This window comes from Nicotiana attenuata, unplaced genomic scaffold (assembly GCF_001879085.1).
Source record: "Nicotiana attenuata strain UT unplaced genomic scaffold, NIATTr2, whole genome shotgun sequence".
NCBI lineage: Eukaryota > Viridiplantae > Streptophyta > Magnoliopsida > Solanales > Solanaceae > Nicotiana > Nicotiana attenuata.
Genome location: NW_017672351.1, coordinates 131024 through 147085, shown reverse-complemented (window position 1 = coordinate 147085; position 16062 = coordinate 131024). Strand labels below are relative to the sequence as shown.

Here is a 16062-nt window from a genome sequence, read left to right as displayed (position 1 = left end):
GATTGTATCGTTTGTTATTGTTAAATAATATTTTGTTAGTTGGTTTGACTGTATCGTACTATACTGTAACTAATACGTTGACTAAAATACCCTCAATTGTTTAAATATTAAATTTACTAAAAATATGCATAAAAATAATTTAAAAAAATAAAATAGAAGAAGGCAAAACACCTTAAGAAAGCATAACAAAGGAGCAAGACAGAAGAAGTCAAAACAAAAGAGCACAGCTAATTAGAATTGAGTTAAAAGCAAACTAGGAGAAAAATTAAAACAGAAGACGGCTAAACACCTTTAACGTTGGTGGCAGAAGTTTTGGGAAAAAACAAGTAGGTTATAGGTTGGAGATTTGGAGTCAAAATAGAAAAAAAGGTAAAGGGTGAAATAGAATTGTGGAGTAATAAGTTAGGGCATAATTGAGAGAAAAAATAGAAAACAATCCCACCACACCAAATCGGTTGTTTCAAAAAAGGGGACTTTTCATTGTTCCGGAACAATGGATTTAACAATACAATACAAATTTTAATGAAACAATCAAAACAAACATTGTTTTGGGATAACAACACAATACGATACAACGGGGAACAACCATCCAAACAAGCTGTAAAGCTTAGGAATCGAGAAATTTAAAAGGCTGCATTCACAGGTTTCCAAGTCCATATATCTGAAACACCATAAAAATGAAAACTACCTCAAGCAATAGCCAGCTTCCTTCACGAGTTCAACCACATCTACTTATCATTTCTTTTTACCATTTGCCTGTTGGGTGACCACAAGGCGAAGGTGTGGGGTGGGTGCAGCATAGAGTAAAAGGTGATCAGGAAAACAACCAAGCATAAATTCTCTCTCTAAAACTATCTGGTACTTTTACTACTGTATACAAGTATCGAGTACACTAAGCTGTTGATTTATAAGGAAATTTGCACATTCCCTCGACTATCGACCAGAAAACGCAGGGTAAACCCCATCAAAACATTATGTTCATCTTAACAAATAAGACCAAAACTAATTCTAACTTTTTACCCCTCAAAACTGACCTGCTTGCTGATGAAGAAGTTATCCACAAAAGAGAAAAAGGTATGTATCACACATTTGAATCTGGATATCACAGAATACCAAAAACGCTTTCCACATTTCAAGTTCAGCAAAGAACTCCTGGTCAAACTTGCCCGCCATATTTAGAGCAGATTTGTTTCCATTTGTCCTTGAGATCAGTTGGATTACGTGTCTGATCAAACACATGACGACCAAGTTCTAGAATTTTCCTCCATGGGATGTTCTTGTTTACTGTGGTTGAGAATTGTTTAACTCCTTCCTGCAGCCACAGCATGCATAATAAAGTCAGGAACTCGAATGAAGCAGATAACTGCCTGACACTGCACACAGAAAATAATCATTGGAGCTGCCTCTACCAATTTGGTATTTAGGCATACCAGACTTATATTGCCACCATTCGACTCATCACAAGAGCCTGTTTGAGCTTTCATGAATAACTCAAAATCTCTAGAGATGCCAATTGATACTAACAATATGAACTGCATTATATGCATGTACAGATGCATCAATGGTGTTCCATTACTTTGTAACCAAGCATTTGATATTGGATTATCTGTCTCCATGAAACTGTTCTTTTACATATTTGTCCAATAAATAATTCTGTAATACGAGAGAAAGTTATTATTGAGGAATTTTCCTTTCCTTTGCAATAAGCAGACTTTTATTCTCCTCCTATATCTACTATACGGGTGGCTGCACATTTTTTTTGGAATGTAGGGATAAACAGGGAAAGCTTGGAAAGTGCTGAATTTGATGATACGAGATTCTCCTATACAGAGCCAAGGAGGAATTATCAACATAATTTCTTCATTTTTGCCCATCCTGTTGGCTACTTTCGCTACTCAGTTGCAATCTCCCTTTTTCTTCTTTTAGTTTTAAAGGTGGCGGCAAAGCAGCTTGGCAGAAGAGGGTAACTATTGCAATACGCAAGAATAACCACGAGAAACCACATATCTAAATTTTGCTCATTCTTTTTCAATAACTTTCCCCATAAGTCTTTTATGGACCCTTGTATGAGTAGAACTTTACGTAAGGAATGCAGAGCATGTATTTGAGTTATCCAGTGCCATTGAAGCAATTATAAAAAAGGTCAGTTGTAATAACCCCACACAACAAGCCAACTCAATTGCAAAGTCTGTAAGATATCACAACTTTTACTGCCTAGCCTTCTTTGCTGCACGAAAAATATGATTCTACAATTTAACCTTAAATAAGTTAAATTTCCTTAACAGGACGGAGGTGCAAAAGCTAAAATTTTGAAGAAAAAAAAAAGGAAGAAGAATCGTTGGTATGAGGATAGCATTATCAAAATTCAGTCGAGGAACTTTACCCAACTACCAAATCAAAGTTAATCAAGTCAATACCTAGTAAGTCCAAAATATAGATGTCAGTCCAATGGAAGGACTTTTTTCTTTTTTTGATAACCGTGGTAGCTGCACCAGCTCGCGCACACCTCAACTAATTCCACGAGGTACCTGCTATCTTCCACCAGCATAGGTACCGAGTAACTTTGTCACCAGGCTTGGACAAATAGGAAGAAGAAATCACCTAGTGTTTTTGCCTCCGTTGGGATTTGAACCTGAGACCTCAAGGTTCTCAACCCACTTCATTGACCACTAGGCCACATCCTTTCGAGCTCCAATCAATGCAAGAATGACTTACACCGTATCTTTGGATCAAACCAACAGAAACAAACATATACAATAGAGATTCCTGGAAATGTACCTCAAGCATCTCTTCCTCTTCGTGACGCCATAATACTCTTTTACGTTTCCCATTTGGAAGCTCAACTGGTCTGCAGCAGAGAGTAAAGTTGAATCATCTATTATTGAAGAAATGAAGAGGATAATGTGCTCAAACTTCAGAGAAGTAATCACTTACAACAACATGGAAGGCTGTTTAACTTGCACTAACTGGCCCGCTAGATTACTATTCTCAAGTAAAGAAGCTGATGTCCTAGTTAACCTTCTTGGAGAGTTGGTGACCATATGCTCATCTCTGACTTTGTTAACCAGTTTACCACACCTACGTTGTGTTGAAACAGGCTTAGATTCTCTACATTTTGAATCCCCAGTTTCAACTCTTCTTTTACCTTTCAAGTGCTGCAGCAGTAAAGGGTCTGCATTCAAGAAGGTTGCAGTAGTTTGATCAACCCCTATCATGGGCTCTCCTGCAATTTCAACAGAATTTCTTTTTGTTTCATCCAAAACAAGTTCATTCTCCAATTTTTCCTCTTCAGCAACACATGAGTTACTTAAGTGGTTGTCCTGGTGGTGATCTTGAACACTTCTCTCTAGTTGTTCACCAACTTCTTGTAGACCATTTACTTGAACCCCGTTTCCAGTTTCTAAAACTCTAAAGTCGGTCGCTGTTGCTTTAGAAGATGTATGATCACTAGGTTTGCTACCACAAGCAACAGCTGGGCCTGAATGTATTTGCTGCCCAGGAACCTCACTTTTATTTTCTGGTAATGGCTCAACAGCTCTTTCACATGTTGATTTGCTCACTATTGATGGCACCTCTCTGACATTGTCTATCATTTCCTTATCTATGAAAGTATGCAGAGCTTGTTTTTTCGACAAAACATGCTCCTTTGCTTGATGAAATTTTGCAACTGATTTCCTATACAGACAATAGGGGCAGTAGAATTTCCCCGAATCATCAAATCTAGCTGGACAACCCATGCACCTAACATGAACTGCTATAGGACAACAAATATCAGCACAAGCCAACACTTCTCCACCTTTCTCACATTTTATGCAAATTTCCTTCTCCGACGGTCCCATTTTCTCAACAAAGTTTCCTTTCTATCCCCTCAACGTTACCAAATTAACTCATGGTATCATCCAAGACACAGCTCTTTATTGATGTTTCTAGCATTTACTTAATAGATGATCTTCAATAGCTACATATGGATCAAACATCCACACAGAGTTTGCTTCAAATCAAGGTTGGCTTCAATCATAGACATGGAAAAGCTCCATAAGTTCCAGTAAAGCATTAGACACAGCATAACCACATAGAAAAGTGTTAACAAAATAGTCATTAGTTAACTTAAAATATAGCTCACTCTTTGATAATTAATGATCTTTGGTAAAAAAATTAGAGGTTGTGTTTTTCTTCTCTTCTCTATTTATTTTCTAATGGAGAACTCTATTTGTGTAAGCTTTTTACCCTATGTAGGCTCATATTGCCCCTCCAAGTCTGTATAAAAGAGGTTAAGATAGTTCGCAAACCAGCTTAAAACTAGTCAACTTTTTATCAAATAGCCGAGCCGACCCCAATTAGTCTGGGCTTGAGGCATAGTTATAACTATTGTATTACTTTCTCATGTCACTCTTTCTATGTATCATAAAAGATTATGTGGGATAGTCTTGTTAGTCAGTTCCAAAAACATAATTCACTTAAAGTACTGTAACACATAGCACACAGACACACACTCTCTCTCTATTTCTCTAATGAGAGTAGTGTCTGGACCAGTTTGTACGCACACTAGTCCACCGGGTACCTGATTCCTCCTACCAGGTACCGATAAGTTACATCACTCTTTTTTTACTCTTTGTAATGCAGGTTTTCCTCATATTCTTCAAAAAATCAAAAGACAAAATATGAAACCTATATTCTCTGCACAATTAGGAATATTAAACAATTCATATTTTCAACTCCACTCTTAATCATAGTGCAGAGTCAGAAAAAAAAAGTATCTTTGTTTGACTTTGCACCTTATTTCTTTTGATTTAACAATCAAAAATACCAAAAAAAAAAGGTGCACAGTCAAACTAAGACCACTAAAATCGGACAGACGAAGTTGACACAGTAATGCTGAATCTCAACTGAGCATTGATTATCGCGGATTTTAATTTAATTTATTTCAAACAATTAATACTTAAATGGTGAGAAATTGAGATCTGTTAATCGTTCGATCAACTATGCCCCCATCCAAAATATCAACAGTTAGACTGTTATTACTACAGAAAATATAAAACAATTCCCTTTTTGAGGATAATTCAGAAAATTTAACAATAATTAAACGTCGTTGGCACTAATTTGAATTAAGGCTCTCTTCAAGCACGAGCAGATTGAAATAACCTACAAGTTGTAATCAACCATTTTAAAGCATCTTAAATTAGGTAATTTTTTCAGCGATATAGAAGCAATCACCTAGAGAGAGAAAGTGTGTGAGAGAGAGAGAGTGAAGAGAACCTACAGGTTGGTATTACCGGAGTAAAACCAGCGGGAGGAGTTCGTCGAACCGAGTGTGACTGTTGATCGTTCAATCGACTGGGCCTAATTTGACATTAACTGAGTCAATTCAAATTAAAGTTAGAGGGCCGAAATTTGGACTCCTCCTTTTGTTTGGGGGGGGGGGGGGGGTTTGGTGGGGGGGGGGGGAGGAGGAAATAAAAAAATAGCCGGATTTACAAATGGTCATTCAAAAATAGCCACAATTTTAAAAGTAATCGAAATTCAGCCACTTTTTATGTAAAGATAAACCTGAATGAAAATACTGTTTAAAATCCGAAAAATACTCCAGCATAATATACTGGAATTCCAGTATAATATACTGCAACTCCAGTATATTATACTAGAGTTCCAGCATAAGCATACTAGAACTCCAGTATAATATACTGGACTTCCAGCATAATATACTGGAGTTCTAGTATAATATATCGGTCCAGCATAATATGCTGGAAGTTCATACACAGGTGCTCCAATCTCTAGTATATTATGCTGGAACTTTTCGCGTGTTGGAGTTCCAGCATAATATGCTGGAAGTTCATACACAGATGCACCGATCTCCAGTATATTATGTTGAAACTTTCTGTGTTGCAGCAAAATAGTGGCTATTTTTCAATAACTTTGCAAATGCTGGCTATTTTTGAATGACCAGTCCGAAAACTGGCTAGCCCGTGCTATTTTACTCTTTTGGTGTCTGTGAGAGCACAACGATCCATGTACAAGGCCAACAAAAGTTTTTTTTTTTTGGAAAATATCAATGTATAGCCGCTCTCAAAATAATAGTAGAAAAAATATACTTTTTGTATATATACATTCTATATATTATATACAAAAACTATTTTAAATTTCATATACTTTTTTGACTACCGAATATAAATAATTTCTGGTGCGGGCTAAAAGTGAAAAAAAACCTTTTGGGGGTTGGGTGGTGCAACTATATAGCCGCCCACCAAAAAAAGCCGTCAATATGTGTAACTGTTGGATATAAGGTTTGGGTCGTGGGTCGCGCCATGTGGACTGATCCGACCCATTTTAAAAGAGATAAAATTTAAGGAGGTTACAAACGTAGATTTTATTACTCCTAAAACCACCGCACGTTATTTTGAGAGATGTGAGAACGTGGAGTGGTGGTTTTCATCGTAGTTTTTCCTATTCCTCTTCTATATATCTGTTCTACATAGGAACTATCAAAGAGCAATGCGTGTGAAAAATTTTCTCTTCTTCTCCCAACAAAAATACACATACACATAAAGGAAGGCTTTTAGTTTGTGAATAAAGCTTTGTTTCCTGGTGATTCAAAGTTCGACTTGAGTCAATTCTTTTGGTGGTGAGTTCAACGGTTTCCGCTGCATCAATAAGGTACACAATTCGTTTTTCTCGCCCCTCGTTATTATCTAACAATGGTATCAGAACTAGCGTTGTTTCTTGTTTCTTTAAACATGGAATAATAGAAAACTCTGTTGAAAAAGTTCGCCTCCAATCATTGTTTTTGCTGTTTGTTCCAAAGCAATTTTTAAAAAAAAGATTGTATGACGAAATGGCTGTAAATCAAAAACTCTGCACGAGAATGTCCTGAAACGAGAGTCGAATAGTTATCTCCCGAATGGAAATCTATTGAACCGTTCATTATCAAAATCTCATATCAGATTTGGTTCAGAAAATTGAAAAAGGAGTACTAAAATGGCGTTAATTTTTTCTACCATCTAGTATTGTTATTTAATGGTAATTCAATTGTTGCTCTTCATGTATTTAGTATTAAGCCAAAGCAAAACAAATAAGGAATATCAGACCATTGAATTACCTAATAAAAGTACCTATATGTAACTTGCAGAAAGGAAAAGAAAAAAAAAACCCACCATTTTTATTGTGGGTTTAATAGTTTCCGGTTAACAAATTAGGACAAAAGTTATAAACTTTGATCAAATTGAGGCAGAAGTGGTGATCTGATTGTGGGGTTACTGTCAGTCTATGGTAGTACATGATAATTCACTACTGGATTTGGTTGAGAAAATTAAGTCTTGGTTTTCGTGGCGAACGAGTAATCCAACTTTGTTAGATTGCAAATGCAACATGGATTTTGACAGTGGCAAAACCTGTTGGGAATGCAAGTTGAAGTTTACTGATTCTTGCAAAAATATCAGCCAACATAGTGAATTGTGGGACTTTTCTGACTTTGAATTAGGCATGTGAAATTTGTGTTTCTGGTTCATAAGCATTCTGTTCTCATAATATGCTTTCACTTGTTGAAACTGGAAAAGTGATTTTTTTTATCTACTTAATATAGAAAATTAGTTTAGCCCTTATCCCTTGTATTGATATACTTCTACGAGTTATTGTGACATATGTTGTCACATTAAGTGGTTGCAGCCATTCTTATTGTTTCCTTGGTCCAATTTCAGATATGGCTGAACAGAACAAATTCGAATTACTCCAAGTGGGAGTTCTCGAAGTCAAGGAAGGGGACAACGTAGAAGGGTACGTCATCGCAAGACTTTTTTCTATAATGATTCAGACTCGGAGCCTGAAGTAATCAGGAAAGTCCCAAGGGCGAGTCAAAATGAGTTAAGGGATCGAAGGGATGAACGAAGGGAAAGAGAAAAGAAATTTAGGGAGTTTAAGGAATTTAAAATGGGCCCTGATGTTTCCGTTCCTGAACATGTACACCTTTTTAAGATAAAAAGAGCTGAATTGGCTAATTACGTAGAAATTACTGATTGGGAAGCATTAGCTATTTTAGCGGACTCTCTTCGAGAGTCTTGGGGTGAAATTTTAATTGAGATTTATTATGATGTTTGGCCTAGTGTACCTTTTAGCGTATATGAGCAAGAGTTAGTGTTCGATTGGTATATGGATGTCCTAGCAAACATGTAAATTGTTATTATGTGTTTTATCTTAATGAAATTTATATTATGTTATTTGTCTCACCAGTTACATACATTGTTTATTATATTTTTTGTAATGGATTGAGACTTAAAATAAAGTACAAACTAAGAAGTGATTGTAATATTAATTAAAAATATTTAGACATAGATGATGAATGGAAATGTAGTGACCGTTCGATTCTATATTAAATGTAGAATTAATATTATAATTAATTTACTTGAGTGTGTAATCACATGCATAAATTAACTGAAGTATATATTGATGAGTTAAACTTGTAATATTGTCTCTAATAACAGACATAGCATCAAAAAGTATCATTGTCGACTTGAACAAGGGTGACAAACTGAATGGTGAAAATTACGATATCTCGAGTCGTACGATGTGGTATGTACTCGAAGATCAAGATGCTCTTGAAAGTATTAACCATGTTATGAGTCACCTAGAGGAGGCTAACACTGCCCAACACAGGAGGGATCTGGAAACTTACAATGTTTGGAAAAAGAAAGATTCCACTGCACGTGGAATTATTGTAAGTTCAGTTGCTGATGATCTCATCCACGAATGTGAGCAATATCCTACTGCTCAAGCCATGTGGGCACATTTAAGAGAGGCATATGGGAGTACGACAGTGACTTGCCTTCGACAACTAACAATCAAGTTTGATACGTACAAAAAACGTCATGATCACGGTGTCAAGCAACATCTAAGGGTGATGTCAAATATGATTTCTCAACTCAAAAGTGTTGGCCATGTTCTCTCTGATGAGCAGCAGGTTCAGGCAGTGATTCGGTCTCTTCCCAATAATTGGGAACATCTGAAGGTTAACTTGACCCACAATGATAGCATCAAAACTTTTGCCGATGTTGCCCGTCATGTGGAGCTTGAAGACGAGCGGCTTGGTGCTGCTAAAGCTGTACCTAATGCCTTTGTGGAAAAATCAAGTGGTACAAAGAGATCAAGCTTCAAGCGCAAGAGAAACTAAAAAATGACAGAAAGGGTAAGGAGACCGGAGAAGGACCGTCCAAGAAAAGAAACAAGCCAAATTCCAAGAAAGGAAAACGGTTCTACAAGAAAAAATACAAGAGCAAGATGAAGTGCTACAATTGCCAAGTCCCAGGGCATTTTGCTCGTGAGTGCACTGAGCCGAAAAAGGTAGAATTTCAAATCGCATCTCTTAGTGCTATATATGTTTCTAGCACTGTTTTACTAATTGAATCTTATCCTGTGTGGATTGTAGACTCAGGGGCCACCGACCATGTGAGCCGTGATAGAGAAGCATTTATAGAGTTTCGTCGAGTTCCACCCGGATCAAAGCATGTATATGTGGGAAATAATGCAAAGCTTGAAGTCAAAGGGATAGGCACTTGCAGAATGGACATGCGTGGTGGCCGATCTTTGATGTTGCATGACGTCCTATATGTTCCAGAGATACGACGAAACTTAGTATCTGTGTCTGTTCTTCTAGATTTAGATTTCAATTTTAACTTTAGTCGCAGTGGTCTTAGAATTACTTATGACAATGTTTTTTATGGTTTTGGACATCGTTATGATGGTTTTATTGTGTTAGATTGTAATCCTTCTACGTATAACTATTATGTTGACCGTTGTGTTATGACATGTTATTCTAGTAACAATGATGTTGATGTTATTACATGGCATGCAAGATTAGGTCACATAGGGAAGGATGGAATGAATAGATTGGCTAAGGAAGGACACCTAGGTCCTTTCTCTAAAATTGAAATGCCAACTTGTGAAAATTGTCTTGCCGGAAAGATTACATGTAAACCATTTGAAAAGGCTAAGAGAGCTGATTTTTCATTGCAATTAACCATTCTAGTATCCGTGGTCCAATGAATGTGAGGGCTAGGTCTGGTGCTTTATATTTCATTACGTTCATTGATGATTTCGCACTTTGGTTATGTCTATTTGATCTCTCATAAATCTAAAGCACTTGAATGCTTTAAGAAATATGTGAATGAAGTTGAGAATCAATTAGACAAAAGGATTAAGACCTTAAGAACCGATAGAGGGCATGAATATCTTTCAAAAGAATTTGAAGAATTGTGCAATGAAAAGGAAATTACCGGACAGTTAACTATTCCGTACACACCTCAACAAAATGGTGTAGCAGAAAGGAGGAATGGAACATTATTGGAGATGATAAGGTCCATGATGGCGCAGGCAAATTTACCTATCTCCTTTTGGGGAGATGCGTTATTGACTGCGACTTACATATTGAACAAAGTGCCTTCTAAATCAGTTTCTTCCACTCTTTATGAGCTATGGGCTGGTCATAAACCAAACTTAAAGGATTTACGACCTTGGGGTTGTGCTGCATATGTAAAAGATTCCTTTAGCAAGTTTGGTAAATTAGGTCCAAAAGGCAAAAAATGTATCTTTATAAGATATTCAGAACACTCCAAAGGGTATGTGTTCATTGGTGAATTAGAGGATGGAAGTGTTACTGAGATTGAATCACGTGATGTCACATTTCTGGAAAATGATTTTCCAAAGAAGGGCGAGGTAAAGAATGGAGAGCCTCTTTATGAAATGTTGAATTCAGATAGTCAGCAAGTGTCTTCTGACACAGTTGATAATCAAATTGATCAAGATCTTATTCTTGATCTGAGTGGGAGTGGGAACTCTCAATCCCAAAATCCTTCTGACGAACCTGAATTTCAACTACGAAAGAGTACCAGGAACAATATACTCAAACGTACTTATGAAAATGAAGATTATATTTTCTGGTATCTCCCACAGAAATGGATGAGCCAAAGTCTGTGACTGAGGCTTTATCGAGCCCTGGAAAAGATGAGTGGATGAAAGCAATGAAAGAAGAATTAGAGTCAATGAAAACCAACAAAGTCTGGGATCTAGTTGACCTTCCGCCTAGGCGTAGAGCCATTGGGAACAAATGGGTTCTCAAAGTTAAACACAAAGCGGATGGGTCAATAGAAGATACAAGGCATGATTGGTGGCAAAAGGCTTTACTCAAGAAGCTGGAATAGATTATGAGGAAACATTTTCGCCAGTTGTGAAGTTTACCTCAATTCGCTTACTTTTGGCTATTATTGCACGTTTGGATTTGGAATTACATCAAATGGACGTGAAGACAGCTTTTCTCAATGGAGAACTAAACGAAGAAATCTACATGGAACAACCTGTAGGCTTCATCGTTAAAGGCCAAGAAAAGAAGGTCTATAAATTGAAAAGATCTATTTATGGCCTGAAGCAATCTTCAAGGCAATGGTATTTGAGATTTCACAAGGAGGTGATCTCATATGATTTCACCATGATCAATGAAGACCATTGCATTTATGTGAAGAAGTCCAATGGGATGTTTGTAATTCTTTCTCTTTATGTGGACAATATTTTATTGGCCGGAAACAATATGGAGTATTAAAAACTATCAAGTCATGGCTTTCAAAGTCATTTGACATGAAAGATATGAGCGAGACAGACTATATCCTTGGAGTTAAGATCCAAAGAGACCGTTCCAAAAAGTTATTGAGCCTATCTCAAGAAACTTATATAAAGAAACTTTTGGAGCATTTTCGCATCAATGGTTGCAAATTCATGGATACTCCTATAGCGAGAGGTGAAACTTTAAGCCTTGAATTGTGTCCCAAGACTGAAAATGAAAAGGAAGACATGTCTCGAGTTCCATATTCAAGTGCTGTCAGGAGCTTGATGTACGCTATGATGTGTACTCGCCCAGACATTTGTTATGCCGTAGGTCTGGTTAGCAGGTGTGAGAAAGCACGGGAGAAAATATATTATTGATTAATAATGACAATGATACACTGAGCCCTATATATATACAATACATGTCCTACTCCTAATACATATGGGATTAGGGTTATATACTACTATTAATACAATGAAACTAACACTCCCCCTCAAGCTGGTGCATATAAATCATATGTACCGAGCTTGTTACATATATAACTAATACGAGGACCAGTGAGGGACTTGGTGAAAATATCAGCAAGCTGATCATTTGACTTTACAAAAATTTTGTAGCAATATCTCCCGAGAGTATCTTTTCTCTAACAAAGTGACAGTCAATCTCGATGTGTTTAGTTCTCTCATGGAACACTGGATTTGACGCAATATGAAGAGCAGCTTGATTATCACACACAAGTCCCATCTGACTAATCTCACCAAATTTCAGCTCCTTGAGCAACTGTTTGATCCAAATTAGCTCACATGTGGCCATAGCCATTGCTCGATATTCTGCTTCTGCACTAGACCGAGCAACCACATTCTGTTTCTTGCTCTTCCAAGACACCAAATTTCCTCCTACTAAGACACAATATCCAGACGTAGAACATCTATCAGAAGGTGATCCTGCCCAATCAGCATCTGAGTATCCAACGATCTGCTCATGGCCTCGATCTTCAAACAATAAGCCTTTGCCTGGAGCTGATTTTATATACCGAAGAATGCGGACAACTGCATCCCAATGACTATCACAGGGAGAATCCATAAACTGACTCACAACACTCACAGGAAAGGAAATGTCATGTCTAGTCACCGTGAGGTAATTTAATTTACCAACCAACCGCCTATATCTTGCAGGATTGCTAAGAGGCTCCCCCTGTCCTGGCAGAAGTTTAGAATTCGGATCCATCGGAGTGTCAACAGGTCTACAACCCGTCATTCCTGTCTCCTCATGAATATCTAAGGCATACTTTCGTTGTGAGATCACAATACCTGAGCTAGACTGAGCGACCTCAATACCCAGAAAATATTTTAATCTGCCCAGATCCTTAGTCTGAAAGTGCTGAAAGAGATGTTGCTTCAACTACTAATACCATCCTGATCATTGCCGGTAATAACAATATCGTCAACATAAACGACCAGATAAATACAGATATTTGAAGCAGAATGTCGATAAAATGCTGAGTGATCAGCTTCACTACGAGTCAAGCCAAACTCCTGAATAACTGTGCTGAACTTTACCAAACCAGGCTCGAGGAGACTGCTTTAGACCATAGAGGGATCGGCGCAACCGACATACAAGGCCACTAGACACCCCCTGAGCAACAAAACCAGGTGGTTGCTCCATATAAACCTCATCCTCAAGGTCACCGTGAAGAAAAGCATTCGTAATGTCCAACTGATAGAGAGGCCAATGGCGAACANATACTTAGTGCATAGTATAGCGTGAGTATATAATTATATATATATAAGCTACATTCGATATAATATTACCTAATACACTTATAATTAGTGCATAGTATAGCGTAAGTATATATATTATATATATATAAGCTATATTCGATATAATATTACCTAATACACTTATACTTAGTGCATAGTATAGTGTATTAGGTAATATTATATCGAATATAATATATAATTATATATTATATATAAGCTATATTCGGTATTCGGTTTATCAATTGTGAGCTTCCTGAGTGGAAGTAGGAGAGGGTTACTATGGATTTTGTTACTTGACTCCCGTTGACCCGGAAGAAGTTTGATGCGATTTGGGTCATTGTTGATAGGCTGACCAAGTCAGCGCATTTTATTCCTGTTGCAACCACTTATTCATCCGAGAGGTTAGCTGAGATCTACATCAGAGAGATTGTTCGCCTTCATGGGGTGCCGGTATCTATCATTTCGGACCGGGGTACGCAGTTTACCTCGCGCTTCTGGAGAGCGGTTCAGCGAGAGTTGGGCACCCAGGTTGAGTTGAGCACAGCATTCCATCCTCAGACGGACGGACAGTCCGAGCGGACTATTCAGATATTGGAGGACATGCTCCGAGCTTGTGTTATTAACTTCGGAGGTTCGTGGGATCAGTTCTTGCCTTTGGCGGGGTTTGCCTACAACAACAGCTACCAGTCCAGCATTCAGATGGCCCCTTTTAAGGCGTTGTATGGTAGGCGGTGTCGATCTCCGGTTGGGTGGTTTGAGCCGGGAGAGGCTCGGTTATTGGGTACAGATTTAGTTCAGGAGGCCTTGGATAAGGTCAAGATCATTTAGGATCGGCTTCGTTCGGCTCAGTCGCGGCAAAAGAGTTATGCAGATTGTAAGGTTTGAGATGTAGCTTTCATGGTTGGTGAGCGAGTATTGCTCCGAGTGTCGCCTATGAAGGGCGTGATGAGATTTGGGAAGAAGGGCAAGCTTAGCCCTAGGTTCATTGGTCCATTTGAGATTCTCGACCGTGTGGGAGAGGTGGCTTATAGGCTTGCCTTTCCGCCTAGCTTATCCGCCGTGCATTCAGTTTTTCATGTGTCCATGCTTCGGAGGTATCACGGCGATCCATCCCACGTGTTAGATTTCAGCTCTGTCCAGTTGGACAAGGATCTGTCTTATGAGGAGGAGCCGGTAGCTATTCTAGACCGGCAGATTCGACAGTTGAGATCGAAGAGTTTTCCTTCAGTACGAGTCCAGTGGAGAGGTCAGCCCCCTGAAGCATCGACCTGGGAGTCCGAGTCCGATATGCGGAGCCGTTATCCTCATCTATTTCCCGACTCAGGTACTTCTTTCTTTTGTCCGTTCGAGGACGAACGGTTGTTTTAGAGGTGGAGAATGTGACGACCCAAAGGGTAGGGGTGGGCATTCGGTATTTCGGTTCGGTATTTAAGAATTTCGGTTCGGTATTTCGGTATTCGGTTTATCAATTGTGTATACCAAATACCGTATCAATTTATTTCGGTACGGTTCGGTATTTCTTATTTTGGTTCGGTACGGTTTCGGTTTGATAATCGCTAAATAAGCAACACTAACGAGTGACAATAATTGCAAAATTCAATACTAAGCAGTGCACAATGATGTGTTTTACAATAATCGCTAAATTCGCCAGCTTCAAAGCAAATGCAAATACTACACTGGAAGTGCATGGAGCTATGACTTTTAACGTGATACATGGAGGATTTGAATTTGAGGACATAACTGGAGGATTAGGCTTTGCAAAGGGAAAATTGGACTCATCAAATACTACATGGCGGGAGATATATACACGTCATGTTGAAACATGAAGGCATTTATAGCCTTTATTATTTGGATTATACCCCAAAAAGACTTATTAACCAGATCTAAAAGCAAGCTTATTGGAGTTGTAGGGTCTCAAGTATGGATAGCCCTAATTCAAATTATTTTAGAGTGGGCTGGGGGCTGAGGCGATGGGGGTGATGGGCTGTTGGACTTGGAATTAAAATTATTTTAAGTGGGCAGGGCGATGGGCTGGGGCAGACTGCAGACGAGCAGTGGACTGGACTGGGGCAATATAAGAAAATGTATTTAAAAAAATCGGTATTTCGGTATACCGAAATTTCAAATTTCTAATACCGAGGACCGTACCGAAATACCGAAATTTCAATACCGAATTAGACCGAAATACCGAAAAAACCAAAACCGAAATACCGAATTAATTCGGTTCGGTTCGGAATTCGGTTTTTCGGATTTTATGCCCTCCCCTAATTTGAAGCAGAATGTCGATAAAATACAGAGTGATCAGCTTCACTACGAGTCATGCCAAACTCCTGAATAACTGTGCTGAACTTTCCAAACCAGGCTCGAGGAGACTGCTTTAGACCATAGAGGGACCGGCGCAACCGACATACAAGGCCACTAGACTCCCCCTGAGCAACAAAACCAGGTGGTTGCTCCATATAAACCTCATCCTCAAGATCACCGTGAAGAAAAGCATTCTTAATGTCTAACTGATAGAGAGGCCAATGGCGAACATCAGCCATGGACAGAAAAAGGCGGACTGATACAATTTTATCCACGGGAGAGAAAGTATCACTGTAATCGAGTCCGAATATCTGAGTATATCCTTTGGCGACAAGACGAGCCTTAAGTCGATCAACCTGACCATCTGGACCAACTTTGACTGCATACACCCAATGACAACTAACAGTCGATTTACCT

At 38.4% G+C, this 16062-nt stretch overlaps 1 protein-coding gene across 2 annotated transcripts; it reads right to left on the bottom strand.

Moving 5' to 3' along the window:
- Positions 1-584: 584 nt before the first annotated feature.
- On the bottom strand, positions 585-5372 carry LOC109212878 (protein CHROMATIN REMODELING 4-like). 2 transcript variants are annotated; one of them, XM_019376577.1, is made up of 4 exons: positions 5261-5372; positions 2935-4008; positions 2779-2848; positions 585-1312 (listed from the first exon to the last, which is right to left on the bottom strand). In XM_019376577.1, exons 2-4 carry the CDS (start codon positions 3837-3839, stop codon positions 1157-1159), a joined length of 1131 nt encoding a protein of 376 aa, XP_019232122.1. In that variant the 5' UTR covers positions 3840-4008; positions 5261-5372; the 3' UTR covers positions 585-1156. The 2 variants fall into 2 exon arrangements, with proteins under 2 accessions (XP_019232122.1, XP_019232123.1); XM_019376578.1 differs by having other exon boundaries at positions 5274-5372.
- Positions 5373-16062: the final 10690 nt, after the last annotated feature.